Source organism: Ostrea edulis, chromosome 6, assembly GCF_947568905.1.
Source record: "Ostrea edulis chromosome 6, xbOstEdul1.1, whole genome shotgun sequence".
In the NCBI taxonomy this organism is placed as follows: domain Eukaryota; kingdom Metazoa; phylum Mollusca; class Bivalvia; order Ostreida; family Ostreidae; genus Ostrea; species Ostrea edulis.
Window position 1 is genome coordinate 46,105,047 of NC_079169.1, and position 19,002 is coordinate 46,124,048.

Sequence of the window (19,002 nt, forward strand, 5' to 3'; positions counted from 1 at the left end):
AAAATCAACTGCACTACACCATATGCTCATATGTTAGATATTTCTACACTTTGGGTGATAATTGATAGTCATGAGTAATTGAAAAAATTTATTTGAACTGATATTTTGTTAACAAAAAAATAGATAAACTATTTTTTTTAAAAATAAACAAACCCGGCTTGTTTTAAATTTGCAATTTTGAAACGCTTAAAAAAATTTGTGTTTAGTGTATATAAAAAAAAAAATAAAAACTTCAAATAATCATCAAAACCAGCATAAATTTCCAAGATCTACATGTATGACTATTGGTACATCATGTGTACGTGTACAAGTAAAAATAAACCAACGATGACAGCTGAATCGTGCCCAGTTGAGCAGAATTTTGGGCGATGCAACACCCTTGCACCCTTTTCAAATTTCATCTTCTAAATGTGTGAAATACAATGTCCCTGAGAATGTTTGCTGTCAAAACACGGGTAATACACAAAATCAGATATAACTGAGGACGCACACAAGTTCAGTAGTTGGTATATAAGTAGAATACAGGTGAAACAAGAGGTACTGTGAGCAATGCTCACTAAGAATACCCCCTGCTTACCCCAATCTCCCAAAGGGTGTTGGTAATAGGTATAAACTACCTCTTTTCTGAGTGTAAAAAACAAATGGCATGACAAACCGAACCATATTGCTACTTCGATGTCCAGTGCGCGTGATCTTTGACCTTTTGACCCCAAAATCGATAGGGAACATCTTCATCCCATGGGTAGTCCATATGTATGATATGGTGACTGTAGGTGGAAAGGATAACGCTTTAGAGCCCAGAAACCATATTGCTACTTCGATGTCCAGTGCGCTTGACCTTTGACCCCAAAATCGATAGGGAACATCTTCATCCCATGGGTAGTCCATATGTATGATATGGTGACGGTAGGTGGAAAGGATAATGCTTTAGAACCCGGAAACCATTGCGTCTACAGACGGACGGACGGACAGACAGACGGACAACCCGATTCCAGTATACCCCCTCCCCCCCACAACTTGTTGCGGGGGGTATAAAAATCGGAAGAAAAAGAACCCATTATCAATATATATGTAATAAACATTGTAATTTACTGATTTTTCCTTTCAAATCAAAACTTATTTCTCTGTTAGTGTTAATTACAAATAATTGTTTCTAGACATTAAGGAAATGTTTCTGAACTCCAGATAAAGGAGCTTTCAGATTTACTGTCCTCGACTTGCTCGGCAAACCACTGCCTACTTCCCAGACTACTTAGAATGAAATTGTGATAAATGTTCACCCGCTCTGGACAGACAAATAGCTCTTCTTCTGTCTTAAAATCGACAGCTTTATGCTCTCCTTCAAATATACTGTCTTTCCTCGATTCCTAAAAATAGTTTCTTTCACAAAACGAATTAAGCTAATTTCGGAAAGTATCGTACTTTTTCATTAGATTTGATATACGATCCCGATAGTTTCCGAAGCTACACGATAAACGATTTTAACGATAAACGGAAAACCTGATACACGCAAAACATGATACACGATAGACCTGATAAACGCAAAACACGATAGAAAACGGAAAATCTGATACACGATAGGATAGGATGCACCCACGATACGATAGGATACACGCACGATAAAGCACGATAGGAATGTCAAGAATAACGAATCTGTCTTATTTGGTATAATTAAAAATTGTATATGTTTTAATAATTATATGCACATATATGATTTCATAATTATGGGGTTTCATAATTATATGATGTGGTTTCATTATATGTGTTGTTAATATGATATGACGTGGTTTCATAATTATATTTTATATGATGTGGTTTCATAATAAAATGATATGGTTTCATAATTATGTGCTGTGGTTTTATTATTATATGTTGTGGTTTTATAATTATATGTGGTTTCATAATTATGTGCGGAGGTTTCAGAAAAGCTTGGGGGAAAACAGCAGATAAATTATCAGCATATGTGCGAGCTTCAGGAATCTCAAATACAACAAACATCACGAGACTAAAAAATGCGTGTATGAGGTACATGTATAAATAATCCTCTAATTGCTCAAAGGCATGGGGGTCCCGTTGGTAAGACATGCTTCCCGCCATTATTTCTAAGGGACCTTTTTCGGTTGCCATAACTTTCATATAATGACGAACTTCACAATGACAGACCTCGCAATAACGAACATTACAATGATAAAACCACATCATATAGGAATAAAACTACGACATATAAATACGAAACCACCATACAAAGCAACAGCGTATATCAACAGAACCACAGCACATAAATCTACACCACATAATATCGAAACTGTGTATAATAAGAGATTAACAGCATATAATATCTAAACTGTGTATAATAACAGATCAACAGCATATAATATCTAAACTGTGTATAATAACAGATCAACAGCATATAATATCAAAACTGTGTATAATAACAGCTCAACAGCATATAATATCTAAACTGTGTATAATAACAGATCAACAGCATATAATATCTAAACTGTGTATAATAAGAGATCAACAGCATATAATATCTAAACTGTGTATAATAATAGATCAACAGCATATAATATCTAAACTGTGTATAATAACAGATCAACAGCATATAATATCTAAACTGTGTATAATAATAGATCAACAGCATATAATATCAAAACTGTGTATAATAACAGCTCAACAGCATATAATATCTAAACTGTGTATAATAACAGCTCAACAGCATATAATATCTAAACTGTGTATAATAATAGATCAACAGCATATAATATCTAAACTGTGTATAATAACAGCTCAACAGCATATAATATCAAAACTGTGTAAACTAATAGATCAACAGCATATAATATCTAAACTGTGTATAATAAGAGATCAACAGCATATAATATCTAAACTGTGTATAATAATAGATCAACAGCATATAATATCAAAACTGTGTAAACTAATAGATCAACAGCATATAATATCAAAACTGTGTATAATAACAGATCAACAGCATATAATATCTAAACTGTGTATAATAACAGCTCAACAGCATATAATATCAAAACTGTGTAAACTAATAGATCAACAGCATATAATATCTAAACTGTGTATAATAACAGATCAACAGAATATAATATCTAAACTGTGTATAATAAGAGATCAACAGCATATAATATCTAAACTGTGTATAATAATAGATCAACAGCATATAATATCAAAACTGTGTATAATAAGAGAACAACAGCATATAATATCAAAACTGTGTAAACTAATAGATCAACAGCATATAATATCAAAACTGTGTAAACTAATAGATCAACAGCATATAATATCTAAACTGTATATAATAACAGATCAACATCATATAATATCTAAATTGTGTATAATAATAGATCAACAGCATATAATATCTAAATTGTGTATAATAGATCAACAGCATATAATATCTAAACTGTGTATAATAACAGATCAACATCATATAATATCTAAACTGTGTATGATAATAGATCAACATCATATAATATCTAAACTGTATATAATAATAGATTCACAACATATAATGAAATATCAACACCATAGTTAAAAAGAGAACCACAAAATCAACATTATATAATGCTATAAGCACAGTATGTGATTGATTGTTTGTATTTCGTTTAACGTCCCTCTCGAGGATCTTTCATCCATATGGAGACGATGCATATGAAACTAATTATAAACCAACAGCACATAATTACATAACAACAGCACATAATTATGAAACCACATCATATAATCATAAAACCACAGAATATAATTATAAAACCACAGCACAAGATTATTAAATAACTTAACACAAGACAGCTATGGCTTTCCATATATTTGTGTTAATTATATATACATGCAAGACTATGTTTAATTTATCATTATGAATAAACTGGAGTATTTTATTCAAATTGTACACGTACATCTACAGACCCACACATGTGAACTGATACTCCATTGAATTTTGGTTTCAATTAATATGATTCATAAACTAAATTTTCACATATTTCAGATTACTTTATTAACAGCTGACTTGGTACATTACGTAACCCCCAAACAATATGGAAGATATGACAAAATATCCTAGCATGGTTTCATTCATGATCAGTTGCGAGATACATGAAATTTTCATATCACGAAAGCAAATTGTAGATTGACGCGCGCCTGTTACATCGCTGCAACTCAGCGGAATAGGGGCGTGTCCTCTTTCTGTATTCCCAGGAGAATCGTTATATCTGTACATATAGGTGATAAGCTACACTGGGGAGATCCTGTGTCTGAACTACATCAGATGTTGGCTCAAACTGGACGGCGTATTCATGTAAAGAGTCGAGTGATAACCGTATCGTGTATTTCACACAGATTACTTATACATTGCATAAGAAGCTGTTTAGTAAACGGAGAAAACAGCAGTAGCATTCAAGGCCTATTAAATCCCTCGCTGAGAACTACAACTAAGATTTCATGATATTTCAATTATATTGAGATATAGAATAATAGGAAAATTCTCCATATACATATCTATACCACATATCAATTATATATATATGAAATATATTATAAATCGACTTTAATTTGGGGATCAATTCAAAGTTAAGGCATTTTTTAAAATTATCATTATTATTTTACATTAAAGGAAATAACTGATATTCTGAAGGATGATTCTCGGCAAAATATGTAAAAAGGACTTTGATCAAACTGTTGATGTATTGTACCCAGTGTTTCTTGGAAGATTAATTTTAAAAGAATTTTCCTAGAAATAAAGAGTCCGACGGTGCTTCGCCTTGACCCCGGGGCCATGATGAGAACAAACTCAAATCAGCACTAAACGAAAACACCTGCATGTTAATTTGACAAAATTGTACCTCACTGGTTCTTGAGAATACTTTCAAAGAATCGTTCTCAGTTTCTATCTATTCCTACATGAATATGTAAAACCTTAAAACCCCATTCTGAAATAAGAACCAACCTTTGAAAACATTAAAACTTGAATCTTCACCATATAAGCAGACTTACAGGTAAATTATGGATTTTCTAGTCTGATGATTTATATTTTTTTTAATATTACCAGTGGCGGATTTAGAGGGGGCGCAGCCGGCGCCCCCCCCCCCCCCCCCTAAAATTTTCAAATTTAAGGTAAATCGCGGCATCTTGTTTCGGAAAATGTACTAAACGATAAAAGCAATAATTTCTTCCACTCCCGGAGAAATAATTGACAAAATCCTTTGATTTCTTGAATTGCTTTATTGGGAGTACTTAATTTTTTCCAAACACCCCTTAAAATTTGGGTCATTTTATTAATTTCACTTTATTAAAATGATAGAAAATAGTACAAATGACTTAATAGGAGAAATATTTCAAGCCCCATAAAATATGTAAAATCCAGGAACTTCGCCCCCTTGACCCCACCAGGGCTTCGCCCTGGACCCACTGCCTCATAAAGTGGTGCCCCCGTAACCACAACTCCTGGATCCGCCCCTGATTACACGTTACCCTATTTTTATTTTTTAACTATGATAATCTCCTACTTGGGAGGTACACAAGGCATAAGTCCCTTAATTTTAATAAACCTGTATTATGTTTACCCAAGTTTGGATGAAATTGGTCTTGCATGGTTTTTAACAGCTTACAGAAGGTATAAACTGACGGACTATTCAGAATGACATAAACTGACGGACTGTTCAAAATGACTTATGTAGGTGATCGGTGGAGAAATCACATAATCTGGAACATGAATTGATTCTATATTGTTTTTCATTGGGTAAGGGGAAGGGGTATACACATAAGATCTATACACGCTATCAACACTTCAGGTGCCTGTGGTAAAAGGTGGTTGTGTACTGTTTCATATGGAAGACAGTTTCTCTGGTCAAACTTAACCTGATCCGCTTTACATACAGTAAATTGCACTGTTTTATGTATGCAAGTATGGGACAGAATAAGGGTACAGCCCTACTACCACTGTTACACATCGACACATCAGCTTCGCTCTCGCCCTATTTGGAATTTTCTGACCACATATAAACCATACCGGGTAATGGGTCAACGACAAACCATGTACATATACATTTTGTAACTAAATAATATAGGGACACACTTCATCTAACACATCCCCCTATTGTCTTTCATGCAGTTACAAGAATCTGGTCATTTTTGTCTGATATTTTGAAAGTCTGACTAGAGAGTATATCATTTATCGAACTGCAATACCGAGTTTCCCAGAGAAAGGAAACACAAGCAGGGCAGTTAATTCTAAATCAATGATCACGCTAGAGGAAAGACATTTTTAACAAATAGTCTAACATCATAGCGATATGTGTAATTTGAACATCCCAGAATAACATCATAGTGATAAATGTAATTTGAACATCCCAGAATAACATCATAGTGATAAATGTAATTTGAATATCCCAGAATAACATCATAGTGTTAAATGTAATTTGAGCATCCCAAAATAACATCATAGTGTTAAATGTAATTTGATCATCCCAAAATAACATCACAGGGTTAAATGTAATTTGAACATTACAGAATAACATCATAGTGTTAAATGTAATTTGAACATCCCAGAATAACATCATAGTGATAAATGTAATTTGAACATCCCAGAATAACATCATAGTGATAAATGTAATTTGATCATCCCAAAATAACATCATAGCGATACATGTAATATAAACATACCAGAATTATTTTACGCATTACAAAAAACAATAACTGAAAATGAGTTACTACATTCATGTAGTACTTCAGAAAAAGATGGTCAAAATAGAACTGTCTTTTTCACACACAGTGTGTCTTTTTACTTTGACATTTCCCTACTTTTTATTCTGTAATATTGCACATTTATCACAATGAATTTTGATTATCATGTTATTCCACACATGAGGATGTGTTGTGTGTGTTAGAGACAGGGGTATACAATCTGTATATAATTATGAAAAGCTGGAAAATATCTAGTATGCTGCAGCATATTGTGTTTCTACAGCATGTTTCAATTGATCACCGACCTAGACCTTGATCTACAACAATTTCATAGGTATACAATGTAAATGAATCTCAATATCTTCCTTTTTTTATATGTTGTCAAGGCAGCCAGCATCACTGTATGAAATTAATACTATGGTGTCCAAACCATTTTACTAGATGCACACAAGCACACTACCATACATATACCCACACATGGACATTTAGAATTTATAGTGATATCATTACAAAATTGTTGTAAGGAATAATTAGCTAATCATAGATATGGCTTGCATCAGACTGCATTTACCAAATTTTTTATTAATGTAACAAATCAAATGCGTATATCGAGAAAATTTAACAAGCAGTAACATAACTACATAAAGCATGGAGCATGGATCAGTCAAATGTATGTTGCACTAGACAATCTTTCATCCAATCTTCATAGGTGTATTTTTTGCTATGAAAATTTTCATTAGTTCATAGTTATCAAACAACAAACATGTGACCATCCAGAAGCACTCACAGGATTTATAACATATGTGTTTGATATACATATATTAATGCTTTCTATCAGTTGATTTATCAAAATCAGGTAAACTGCATCATGAAATCTTGTTTTTGTACATGCAAGCTACATTCAGTAAGTCCTCTGGCAAACAGTTTTAATTTTTGCTTTCTGATTGAAGAGGAAATCTCGTTGCTGCAATTTCGAACATTCTGATAAATGTCTGGGGATCTTGAGCCCCTGAGAACATCTTCTGGCCATTCATATAAAAAGTAGGAACACCTGTTGAAAAATTTTTAAAAATCTTAAATGCCACATTACTTGTTATATGAGTTCTATAATTTAGTAAGGTATGGATTATAATTATGAGTTAAGTACAAAGAAAACTATTAACATTATATACAGTTAGAAATTATTAACATTATATACAGTTAGAAACTATTAACACTATATACAGTTAGAATACAGTTAGAAATTATTAACATTATATACAGTTAGAAATTATTAACATTATATACAGTTAGAAACTATTAACATTATATACAGTTAGAAATTATTAACATTATATACAGTTAGAAATTATTAACATTATATACAGTTAGAAATTATTAACATTATATACAGTTAGAAACTATTAACATTATATACAGTTAGAAATTATTAACATTATATACAGTTAGAATACAGTTAGAAACTATTAACATTATATACAGTTAGAAATTATTAACATTATATACAGTTAGAAACTATTAACATTATATACAGTTAAAAACTATTAACATTATATACAGTTAGAAATTATTAACATTATATACAGTTAGAAACTATTAACATTATATACAGTTAGAAATTATTAACATTATATACAGTTAGAAATTATTAACATTATATACAGTTAGAAACTATTAACATTATATACAGTTAGAAACTATTAACATTATATACAGTTAGAAACTATTAACATTATATACAGTTAGAAATTATTAACATTATATACAGTTAGAAACTATTAGCATTATATACAGTTAGAAACTATTAGCATTATATACAGTTAGAAATTGCATGATAACGGGCTTTCACACGTGATGTAATGTCATTTCTCCTTCAAGTTATAAAAGGTTGTTGGTTGAAAATTTGTCTCTGACTGTAGTAATATAGATGTCATTCAGCAAATTAAGCAGCCCCCCCCCCCCTTCACCTCATTTATTATTAATTTTTTATTTTGTGGCTTCCTCAATTAAATGCATGTCAGCAACAGTAATGCTTTTCACAGCCATGCAATACTATGCAGAATTTTCCTATTATTATTACAAATTCCAGTCTAGTGTCAAAGAGTAATCTGCCCTTAACAATAGTGATTTTCACATTAGGATCAATGTTGTTTGTAAATTAATGTATAAAAACAATGGATAGAGGGGTAATTTACATATAAACAGCTATCCATCAGAAATTAGTATTACCCTGTGTTCCCATTGTTTTTATATTCCCATAATACAAATAGACCATTATTCCTTATACATTACATGTATTCATATCAAGTAGAAAAGTCAGTGTTAAAACATGAAATTAGAAATACATTGAAAGGCATAGTTTTATGTATGTTTTATTTTGTTTCTTGTCCCTTCACGAATTTGTCACTGATATCAAGACATCACCAGCTGTATGTGAAGCATCACATTTAGACCTATGCATGGTGCTCAGGACGGTCGTAGTGAGGGTTCATTATCATGACAATGCCAGCTGTGACAATAGACCTCAGTCTCTAAAGTCTCATTTGAAAGACGTATGACACCCCCCCTCCCCCCCCCCCCCCCCCCTCCCATGTCAATTCTAATTCCTGAGCAAGTAATACCAATTTCTACATCTTAGGTTCGACACGACAAAGGCACAATAGCAAGGCTCAAACCTCCAACCTCCTAGTCATGAAATGAATGCTCTAAGTCCCTAACCAATGAGCCAACTCAATAAGCATAGGTTTATCACGGTCAAAATATTGGTAAATGTAAATATCAAATTTAAAAATCAATTGCATATATCATATATGAGTATGTAATTCCAAATCAATTAAAACCAATTAATATTGTGGATTCCAGAAATTTGACGTGTCGTTCCCTGACTAATTTTCAATGGTTTTTCAGAAAACCTCGTAATACTTTTAAAAATTAATATTCTTTCTGCACTGATGGTTATCTATATTGATATGATCATGTCTATGATTGAAATATTCACTAGATGCCTTCATGTTCCAGTACCAAATAGATGATAATTTTATTCATGAAGTAGGCTACATGTACATGGGTCACAATGTCATATATGTTGCTATCATCATTCATCAGTACTAACCTGATATCCCTTTAGCTGACCAACTGGCAGCCTTGGTAACCACTTTCTCCAAGTTGTCAGGAGTAGTCACATAGTTCAAAAAGTTTTCTTTATTCAGACCAGCATCATTCACCACTTCAAGCAAAGTCTCATCGGCAAGTTTTTCTCCATCTGTGAAATATTTCTGTGTAAAGGGAAATTTTCAGATATATGTGAATTGTTTAATAAAAATGATACTGTAATACATTACTCTTCATCTACAGGCTGATCAACACCATATTTGATATTGAAAGGGGAATAACCTGTACATACTACTTCAATAGCATGCTAAAATGTGTCACAATCAGATCTTCTTTAATACTGATTATCATACATGTATGATATATTATATATATATATATATATACATACATTATAATATTCATTTATCCAATTTACAGTAAAATTCTATATTTCCATACTAGCTGTTGCATGTAAGTTATATTTTGGACATAGTTTTCAAATATGCAACTCCAGATTTTACCTTAAATAGTTTTTCTGCCACATCATTTTGCTTCACTCCATTTTCAACATCTTTTGCATATTCCATCAAGGCATGTGCTTTCAGTGTATTGGGAAATACTGGACACTTGTTCGTAAACTGCAGTCCTATTTCTGCTCCACTTTGGATCAGCGCTGCAACTCTAATTATTCAATTTTTATTGGTGAAAATATGGATCTAGAAACTTTCAAAGAATTCCTTAAAACTACATTTCTACAAGATAAGTCCACATCACAAACTGTCGACAATTTCATGCAAGTGTTAGATAAAAATTTTTACATACCATTTTAAAACAGAATCAAAACAAAGAGTTCCGCAAGACGGAACGTTGCAATATCTCCTCGAAACAATGTGTCTACTAGCTTTTTCTATTAAGTCCCATAGTGACCTTGACCTTTATGATCCCAAAATCAATAGGGTTCTACTTCTTTTGATAACAAAGCTACACGTGAAACCAGAAATATCAATTAAATAGAGCAACAAATATGACCTGCAGGATGTCTACAAGCTTTTTCTATGAAGCCCCATAGTGACCTTGACCTTTGACTTCATGACATCAAAAGGAGTCTTCCTCTCTTGATAATAAGTTAACATGTGAAGTATCAAATCAATCAAACACAAAATATGACCAGTAGAGTGTCTACAATTTAGTTACACTCACCCACGCACGACAAGTCCCGTTAAACCTACTACATGTACTATATGAAAGAATTGCGAGTGGATAAACACGCACACACGTGCGTTACACATCCACACCAAAAACACAAATACAATAATGTAAATGATATATATACATTACCGTGGGTTACTTGAATCTGTGTACGCCGCGGGTTTTGGGATTCCCTCTGGTGGAGTGTTGGGTTTGAGGAAGAAAGGCTCCCATCGCACATGGAAATCAAACTTGTCTTTCAAGGACTCCATGGCGAGTTCCATCTTCCTCTTCCCAACCCAACACCAGGGTCAGATGACATCGCTCACCACATCGATATTTATCCGTGGTTTTGATGCCATATTGAAATGCCTTCGACAGCTACGATACAAGGAAGGAAGATGCCGATTTGCCACTTTCGCTTTATAAGATTTAAAGTCCTAAATTTTGCACTCAAGTTGAAGCTGCAAAAAGAAGCGGGGAGAACCAGTTTAAATCAGTTACAGCAATCAGTTAGTAAACAAAAAGTAAATTTGCCATTTTATGAGAAACTTGCATCTAATCTAAAATCAAAGTGCCTTTATTCCAGAAAAGTAAAGTAAGTAAATATTTACAACGGAAATGTGAATATAACAGTAATTTAGGAGATCCGCTGAGACAGACTGATAAGTTCCGGAATGAAATTATTACTCGTTGGCGTTTTCAAGGCTTCCAGTGAGTTCCACATACGCTTTCCCACGCACGCACCCCACCCCCGACATACATACCAAAGAAAAGAGACCAAACATTCGAGGAAGGGGATGACCCATTCCCGTCAGGTTGACTTAATTACGGGTAAAATTTTGAATTTATTGAGGTGACATACGCAATATTCTGAGAAATGCACTAAATTCAAAGTAAGAAAATATATGATTTTATCGTTATCAATCTCGTTTCATTACTTGGATGACGTGTGGGTCTATAATCTTGCAATACACACCCAGCAACTCAGTTACATGTAGCAATGTGAAGAGGAGGGGATCAGAACCCCTTGCTTGACTTGGGAAGATGATACCACTTCTGTAGTTAACAGGTGGTAATGCTAAATCGCGGAACAGAACCAAAATTCGTCCAAATATGCTTTATTTTAATTAAACTAAGAATAATGAAGATTTCTTTACCAGCGGTCAAACGATTTTATATTAACATTCTGCACCATAAATTGACTTAAGCTAAGTTTAAAATATTTGTAAAGAGCTTATATTGTACACAGGTGCTTGGGTCCCTCCCCCTCCTCCGAATAAGCTACATGAGTTGATTTAATTATTGTTTTGTTGAAAATATTTCTAATACATGTCAACAACGTCTTGCATACTTAATTCTTAATGATGCTTTTTGCCATTTCGACTGAAATTAACATTGGAAAATGAAAAGTTTACAAGTAGACCAACAAACAGATGGTACAAGGGTTTTTAAAAAAATTGGTTTAAAGTATGCATTTCACAAATTCTATTTTCGCTATAACAATCTTATTTGCAAAATAAGATTTTGTCACTGGGTCAAATGCTGTCTGATTTCATGGCAATTGTTAGACCGTTCTTTGAATATTTATTTCGACTAAGGATTACTCCGTTTACATCATCAAGATATAGGGTTCACAATAGGTGTGACCTGTCAACAGCTAGGGAATGCTTACTCCTCCCTGCCACCTGATTCCACCTCTGGTGCATGGCCAGGGGTCCGTATTTGCCTTTCTCTTAATTTTGTATTCCTTGTGGGATTTATTGAATTAATAACTTTTTTTTATCTTCACTTATTCATTTAAACGTTGAGTTGAAGGTCACGGCAAAACATATCTTCAAACTATCTTTCTTATCAAAATATCGCATTTTAGTTAGAATCATGAATATGTATGTGTATGACCATTGAACGCGCACTGACCTGTCCTATCATAGTTATGATAAAGATGATAAACATCTTGCAATTTGTTTACATGGGAGAAAAGAAAAATGTGATGATATTTTGATAAAGACTATTTATTGTATTTCCCCTACATCACATGAAATATAGGAAACGCGTACCAATCCACAATCAGTTAAAGATAAATGAGTTGACGTAGGTGAAAAGTGGAATTCTAAAAATGATAAATGGAAAACACCAGTTCATGAAAGCGGTTTCAATACATTTTATCTATCAAGGATCTCTTTGTAAGTTCATGTGGGGTAATATATTGAATATTTATACAAAACCAACGTTCCCTTGGGTTTGAGAGAAAACGACTCTTATTGTGGACGTAACTGGCGAGGTCCACCTCACTGATATATTAACAAAAACTTGATATAATCGCAGAGAGACATTTTCACGCTTTTCAATGTCAAATGTCATATCACCGATCATAATGATTTTTAAAAACGGTTTCTATGCGAGATTTGTGTATTCCATTGAAATATATAAACTCTGAAGTTACATATTTTATCAAAAATACGTCCGAAATACCCAAGGAATTGAACATTTAAAAATACAAGAAGGGGGGTACCGGAAGTCCTGTCCATAAGCACCTGTGAAATGAAGGTGTGCAATATCAGCATGCATTTCTTAACAGTTCAATATTAAACCCGTTATTAATGCATGAAGCAAACTGATTTTGTGAATGGGGATATCATAATTTATATACAGTACAACATTTTGTTTAAATAAATGAATATGATATCAAAAACCGGCTCTGTCAGATTCGGAGGACCTTCGTTTGCCATTTTGGCTTGTTCACGTCGTTACGTTAAATTTACTCAATGCAAAGTTAGCGTTCAATAAATTCTCAGGATGTTGAACGCTAACATTCTCTAGATTTTACGCAAATTTTATAATAGACTATTTATTAGATATATAATAAAACATATTATTGCAACATTTTCATGCGACCACTGCACGATTATCACATGATAATCGCCGGAAGCAATTTTATGAAAAGGTGATAATAACGAACAGTGACCAATCTCATAACTCCTATCAGGAATACAGAATTAAGAGGTGGGCAAACATGGACCCCTGGATATACCAGATCAGGTGCCTAGGAGGAGTAACCATCTCCTGTCGACCGGTCACACCCGCCATGAGTCCAATATTTTGATTAGATAAACAGAGTAATCCGTAGTCAAAATCAGTACGTAAAGAACGACCTAGCAATAGGTATGAAACACGTCAGACAGCAATTGAAAAAAATTATATATGATGAAATATTATCCAAAAATTGCATGATTTTTGCGTGAATACTATTCGAATCAATTGGCATGATATACGTATGCGTAAATTTTCCTTGGGTAAATACCATTTTTAAAATAATATGCGCATTGGTCTTAGTTACCGTTGGGTAAAAGAAAAAGTGAAGACAGCGAACAGTGATAAATCTCACAAATCCTATAAAGAATACAACATTAAGAGTAGGGTAAACAAGTAGGTCTGGACACACCAGAGGAGTAAGAACCCCCTGTTGACCGGTTACAACCGCCGTGTACCCTGTATTTTGATCAGGTAAACGGAATAATCGGTCAGAATCAATATGTAAAGATGGGTCTAACTATTGGTATGAAACGTGTCAGACAGCACTCAATCTAATGACAGGTTGTATTCGTATTAGATCATTATAACGACAATAGAATTACTTATTTACCCGTAGCAAAACCTGAAAACTTCAAGCGATCATACAGTTATTCATCTGCATCTTTACGGATCAAATTGTCTCAAAATGTAAGAAAATGTCTTTTGAAAGCAACATATTTGAGGAAATATTTGAAAGAGTCAATGATTAAGCAAGCTACAACCACGTTGTAACCGAGAGTATCATTTTCTTTCGTGTTTCATTTGATGTATCTGATTGATTTTATCTTGTTTAACGTCTGACCCTCTCGTGAATTTTTCACTCATATTGAGACGTCACCAACACTGGTGAAGGGCTTCAAATTTAGGCCTGTGCCCGGTGCTTACGGCCATTGAGCAGTGAGGGTTCTTTAGCGTGCCGCGTGCTGCGGGACATCCGTTTTTAAGGTCAAATCTGTGGACCCGTGACATTCACACCTGATGCCGAGCGTTTGTCGATGGAACCGTCACTACCTGTTTTAACGACTTAGGTCTGTCGCGGCCAGGATTGGAACCCCGACCTTCCACTTGCGGGGTGAGCGCTCTACCTCTAGACCACCGCGGCGGTTTGATGTACATGTATCTGAGTGCAATTGTATTTTTTTCAATACCTTTTATTGTACTTCCTCATAATAAACATGCACACATGTCTGAAAAGTACATATACTGCGTTTTTATGACGTGTTTGATACCAATTGTTAGGCCGTTCTTGGCACACTGATTTTGACGACGGATTACTCCGTTTACCTGATCAAGATATGGGGCTCACGGCGGGTGTGACCGGTCGACAGAGGATGCTTACTCCTCCTACATGTAGGTACCTGATCCCTCCTATATGATATATCCTGGGGTCCGGGTTTGCCCAACTCTCTATTTCGTATTCCTTATAGGAGTTATGAGATTGATCACTGTTCTTTATCGTTATTTTTTATGTAGAATCAATGTAAAGTAGACTTTTGGTAAGTCCGTCATCCTGGGTAAATGAAGGTCATTACTTAATTTATCATCGTCATTATAGGGCTGGAGAAATTTTAGCATTCTTTTACATTAGAACATCTGTAATTTTTAAAAATGATATTTTGAGGCCAAGGTGTATGTAACTAATACTAACGATCATGTTTTTGAATTGTTATTAGCTTAATTCCGTTCAGTTCAGCTACAAATGCATATTCCTATATCAATGCTCACGCAATTAGTATGCTTTATGAAGTTTGTTTGCGACTCATTTCTGTTGTTACTAATGTTCACATAGGTTTTACTCCTTTACTAAACATTTCGGACGATAATTGTATGATCGTATCTAAATGTTTTTGAAAGAATGAATTATGGGCAAGTATTTCTTTTGGTCACAGTTGAAATGATTGGTCGGTGGTGAAATGAAAAACGAATTTTCATACCGTGATTGGGTACCATTATGAGCCGTTGAACCAGAGCGATACATGTATATAAATACCGACATACAGAACAATTGGCACCTTCGTTTTCTTGTTGTTGTCAGGATGAGACATTTGGTGATTCTGATAACCGTCATCGGCGCAGCACATTCAGTGACGTCAGCATATAGTATCAGGAAGGTAATACATGTTTATATATTACTTATTGCGGGAGGAAATACGAGACATGAAACATGATGTATTCTTAATTTTCGTATTGATTAATAACTGTTTAATCAGACGATTAAAACCCGACATGGATAAATTTGGAATGTGTCAGTGGATTGACGAAGCAATGTATTACATTTAGCAATAACTTTCATGCGCATATACATGTTAATGGATTTTGAAATTTACCATAAATAAAGGTTTTCGATTGGATGATCAAGGATGTGATACTGAATAAGTAAATAACCAAAATCAAAGTGTAAAAATGTTGATGTAGAATTTCATAAAATGTACGTTATGATAGCAATAATATCAAGAGAAAAAAAGTCAGGGAAATTTTTTGGTTATTTCGAGGTTTGTTAGAAGCTGGAAAAAACATAGACTAATAATAAAATGATTTAAAACCCCTTATTGACAATACCGACTTCAAGAATCCTTATAAATGCCATTGTGTAAGAAATCTTCAAATATGAATAGATGATTTCTTAATACAGGACTTAGGGTGATCAGACAGTACCCCGTGGGTGTCCGTTTACTGACCGGTACTACGTTATACAAACTATATACTTGTTTGAGATGGAAATTCGAGATACCAATTTGTAAACCGTACATGTAACAAAGGGCTATTTAAATCAGACGAGTTCACATACATAAAATCGACTGGTATCCTCCGACACGACAGATGGAACTATTAATCATATACAGTTATCAAAACTTTGAGCGTGTGATGGGTGTTCGTGCAGATAATTAAGCGACTTCTCCTTTCTTTAATAATTTTATCACGTACCCGTACATGATAAATTCTAATAGGAAAACATAATATATCACGGATCTGTAGCAATATACCACAATTACGATGACGGCAATTAAATCCAAATGCATGTAGATATCCAGATGAAAAATATACTTAACTTTTCCTACCTTTCCTAAACGATAGACAATTCAAAAACCACATATTCGAGTATTTTTTAGACCTTTTGATGTTTTATTTATCACAAAATTAAGCCAGTGATTTTTAATGAACGAAAAATAGCTACATCAAGAAGTATTTGTCATTAAATTCCATAACATTTTACAAATTCTTGTAACTAAGAGTGCATGAAGACAGTCAATGTCATATACTTAGTATCCAGATGGAACAGCATTTTCAACCCCTTTAAGGGATACGAAATTAGAGCTGGGCAAACACGGAGACTCATGGACATACAAGAGGTGGAACTGGATGCCTAGGAGTAGTCATCCCCTGTTGACCGATCACACCCGCCATGAGCCTATATCTGGATAAATACTACTTGCAGAACTAAGCTCTTTTGAGAGATTATTCAGTATTCTTTTGCATGCTTGCATAGGCACAGGTTGAATGCGTATATTAAATTATGGTCATAAATAACGATAAAATTTATGAAAGCGCGAATTGTATGTCTATAAGCCTGTGGTACGTGTATAAAATAAACTGACCACATCAAAAAGTTCTTTGAATTAGAATATTAAATTAAATGTGTATAATTATTATTTACTTCCTCTTCAACACGACATATATGATTGACAACAAAAGATAGCACACTGTAAATTGGGTCTAATTTTTTTGGGCTTTTTTTTTTAAATCTCCGATATACATGTACTTACTAAATTTTCTGTTTCTCTGAAATTCGAGTAGTTGCATATTAGCTCATCATTTAGACAATTTATGAACGCGTCGATGAGTATTTGTACCCATTGTGCGTGTCACTATAAGCAAGAGTTAAACAATGGGAAACAACTATTGGGCGACTCGGAAATTGCATATTGGTATAAAACACGTCAAACAGCATTCGATTTAACGACAAGTTGTATTTGCAAATGATATCATTCCAAGGACCATAGGATTTATGAAATGCTGATGTTAAACGAGACTATTAAAACCCCTGTAACATCAACGTGTCAGTAGTTTGCTTACGTTTAAAAATTCATCATACACAAAACATGCTCTCGCGTATCGAATCATGTGGGAGATGTAAACACCATACGCAGAAATAATGGTATATTGCCACATAAATATGGGAAGTAGATGATAGAAAAGCTGCAGTCTTCCTATTTGGCACAAAGTTGAGTGTTTAGTGGGGGTAAGAGTTCGTAATATTTTTTTTAGAATGGAGATTTTAGCCTCAAGAAAATACCGACAGATATTGTTGCAAAGTTTTGTTTGTATGTATGTAGTTTTTCACTCTGTATGTCATCAGGTGAATTGCCACAAGTTTTGATCTATGTGTGATGCCCAGGGCCGTAACAGTGAGGGTTCTTATTCATGCCAATACCTACCGTTACATGGGAGCCCGATGCTTTCACTTCTAATGGTGAGCACTTGTAAAAGGAAGAGTCATTATCTACATGAAATGTATTCAGTTTAAACACGACGCCGGGATCGAACCCGTGTCTCCCGGGTACGAAGCGAACGCCCTAACCACTACACTATCACGAGTTTTGCAAAGGATAAAAACAGCACAACTTTACGTCAATGTAGGTATTAGGATATTGCGTTGTTGAACATTTAACAATTTAAATTGTCTTGGGTAGATGACAATACTTCAATAGCTATTTTTTCAACAGTAGAGGGACCATATTAAATCACATCGATCAAAACGCAAACATTAATCCTAAGTTGGGTGGATTCAAGTTATTTACCCAGGGTAAGGGTGGATCACATTGGTGAGCTAAAATCAGGTGAGCTAAATCAGCCAATACAGATCACTTAATTTGTGTGTAAAAGTAAATATTAAAAAGCACTCTCATAAAAAGCGGGGGACAGTGTTCCAGCCACCCC

At 34.0% G+C, this 19,002-nt stretch overlaps 1 protein-coding gene across 3 annotated transcripts; it reads right to left on the reverse strand.

Moving 5' to 3' along the window:
* Positions 1-7,246: 7,246 nt before the first annotated feature.
* On the reverse strand, positions 7,247-11,653 carry LOC125646842 (uncharacterized). 3 transcript variants are annotated; one of them, XM_056139782.1, is made up of 5 exons: positions 11,604-11,653; positions 11,140-11,453; positions 10,323-10,482; positions 9,821-9,983; positions 7,247-7,759 (listed from the first exon to the last, which is right to left on the reverse strand). In XM_056139782.1, exons 2-5 carry the CDS (start codon positions 11,271-11,273, stop codon positions 7,635-7,637), a joined length of 582 nt encoding a protein of 193 aa, XP_055995757.1. In that variant the 5' UTR covers positions 11,274-11,453; positions 11,604-11,653; the 3' UTR covers positions 7,247-7,634. The 3 variants fall into 3 exon arrangements, with proteins under 3 accessions (XP_055995757.1, XP_055995756.1, XP_048729356.2); XM_056139781.1 differs by having other exon boundaries at positions 11,546-11,633; XM_048873399.2 differs by having other exon boundaries at positions 11,140-11,640.
* Between the last annotated feature and the right edge of the window lie 7,349 nt (positions 11,654-19,002).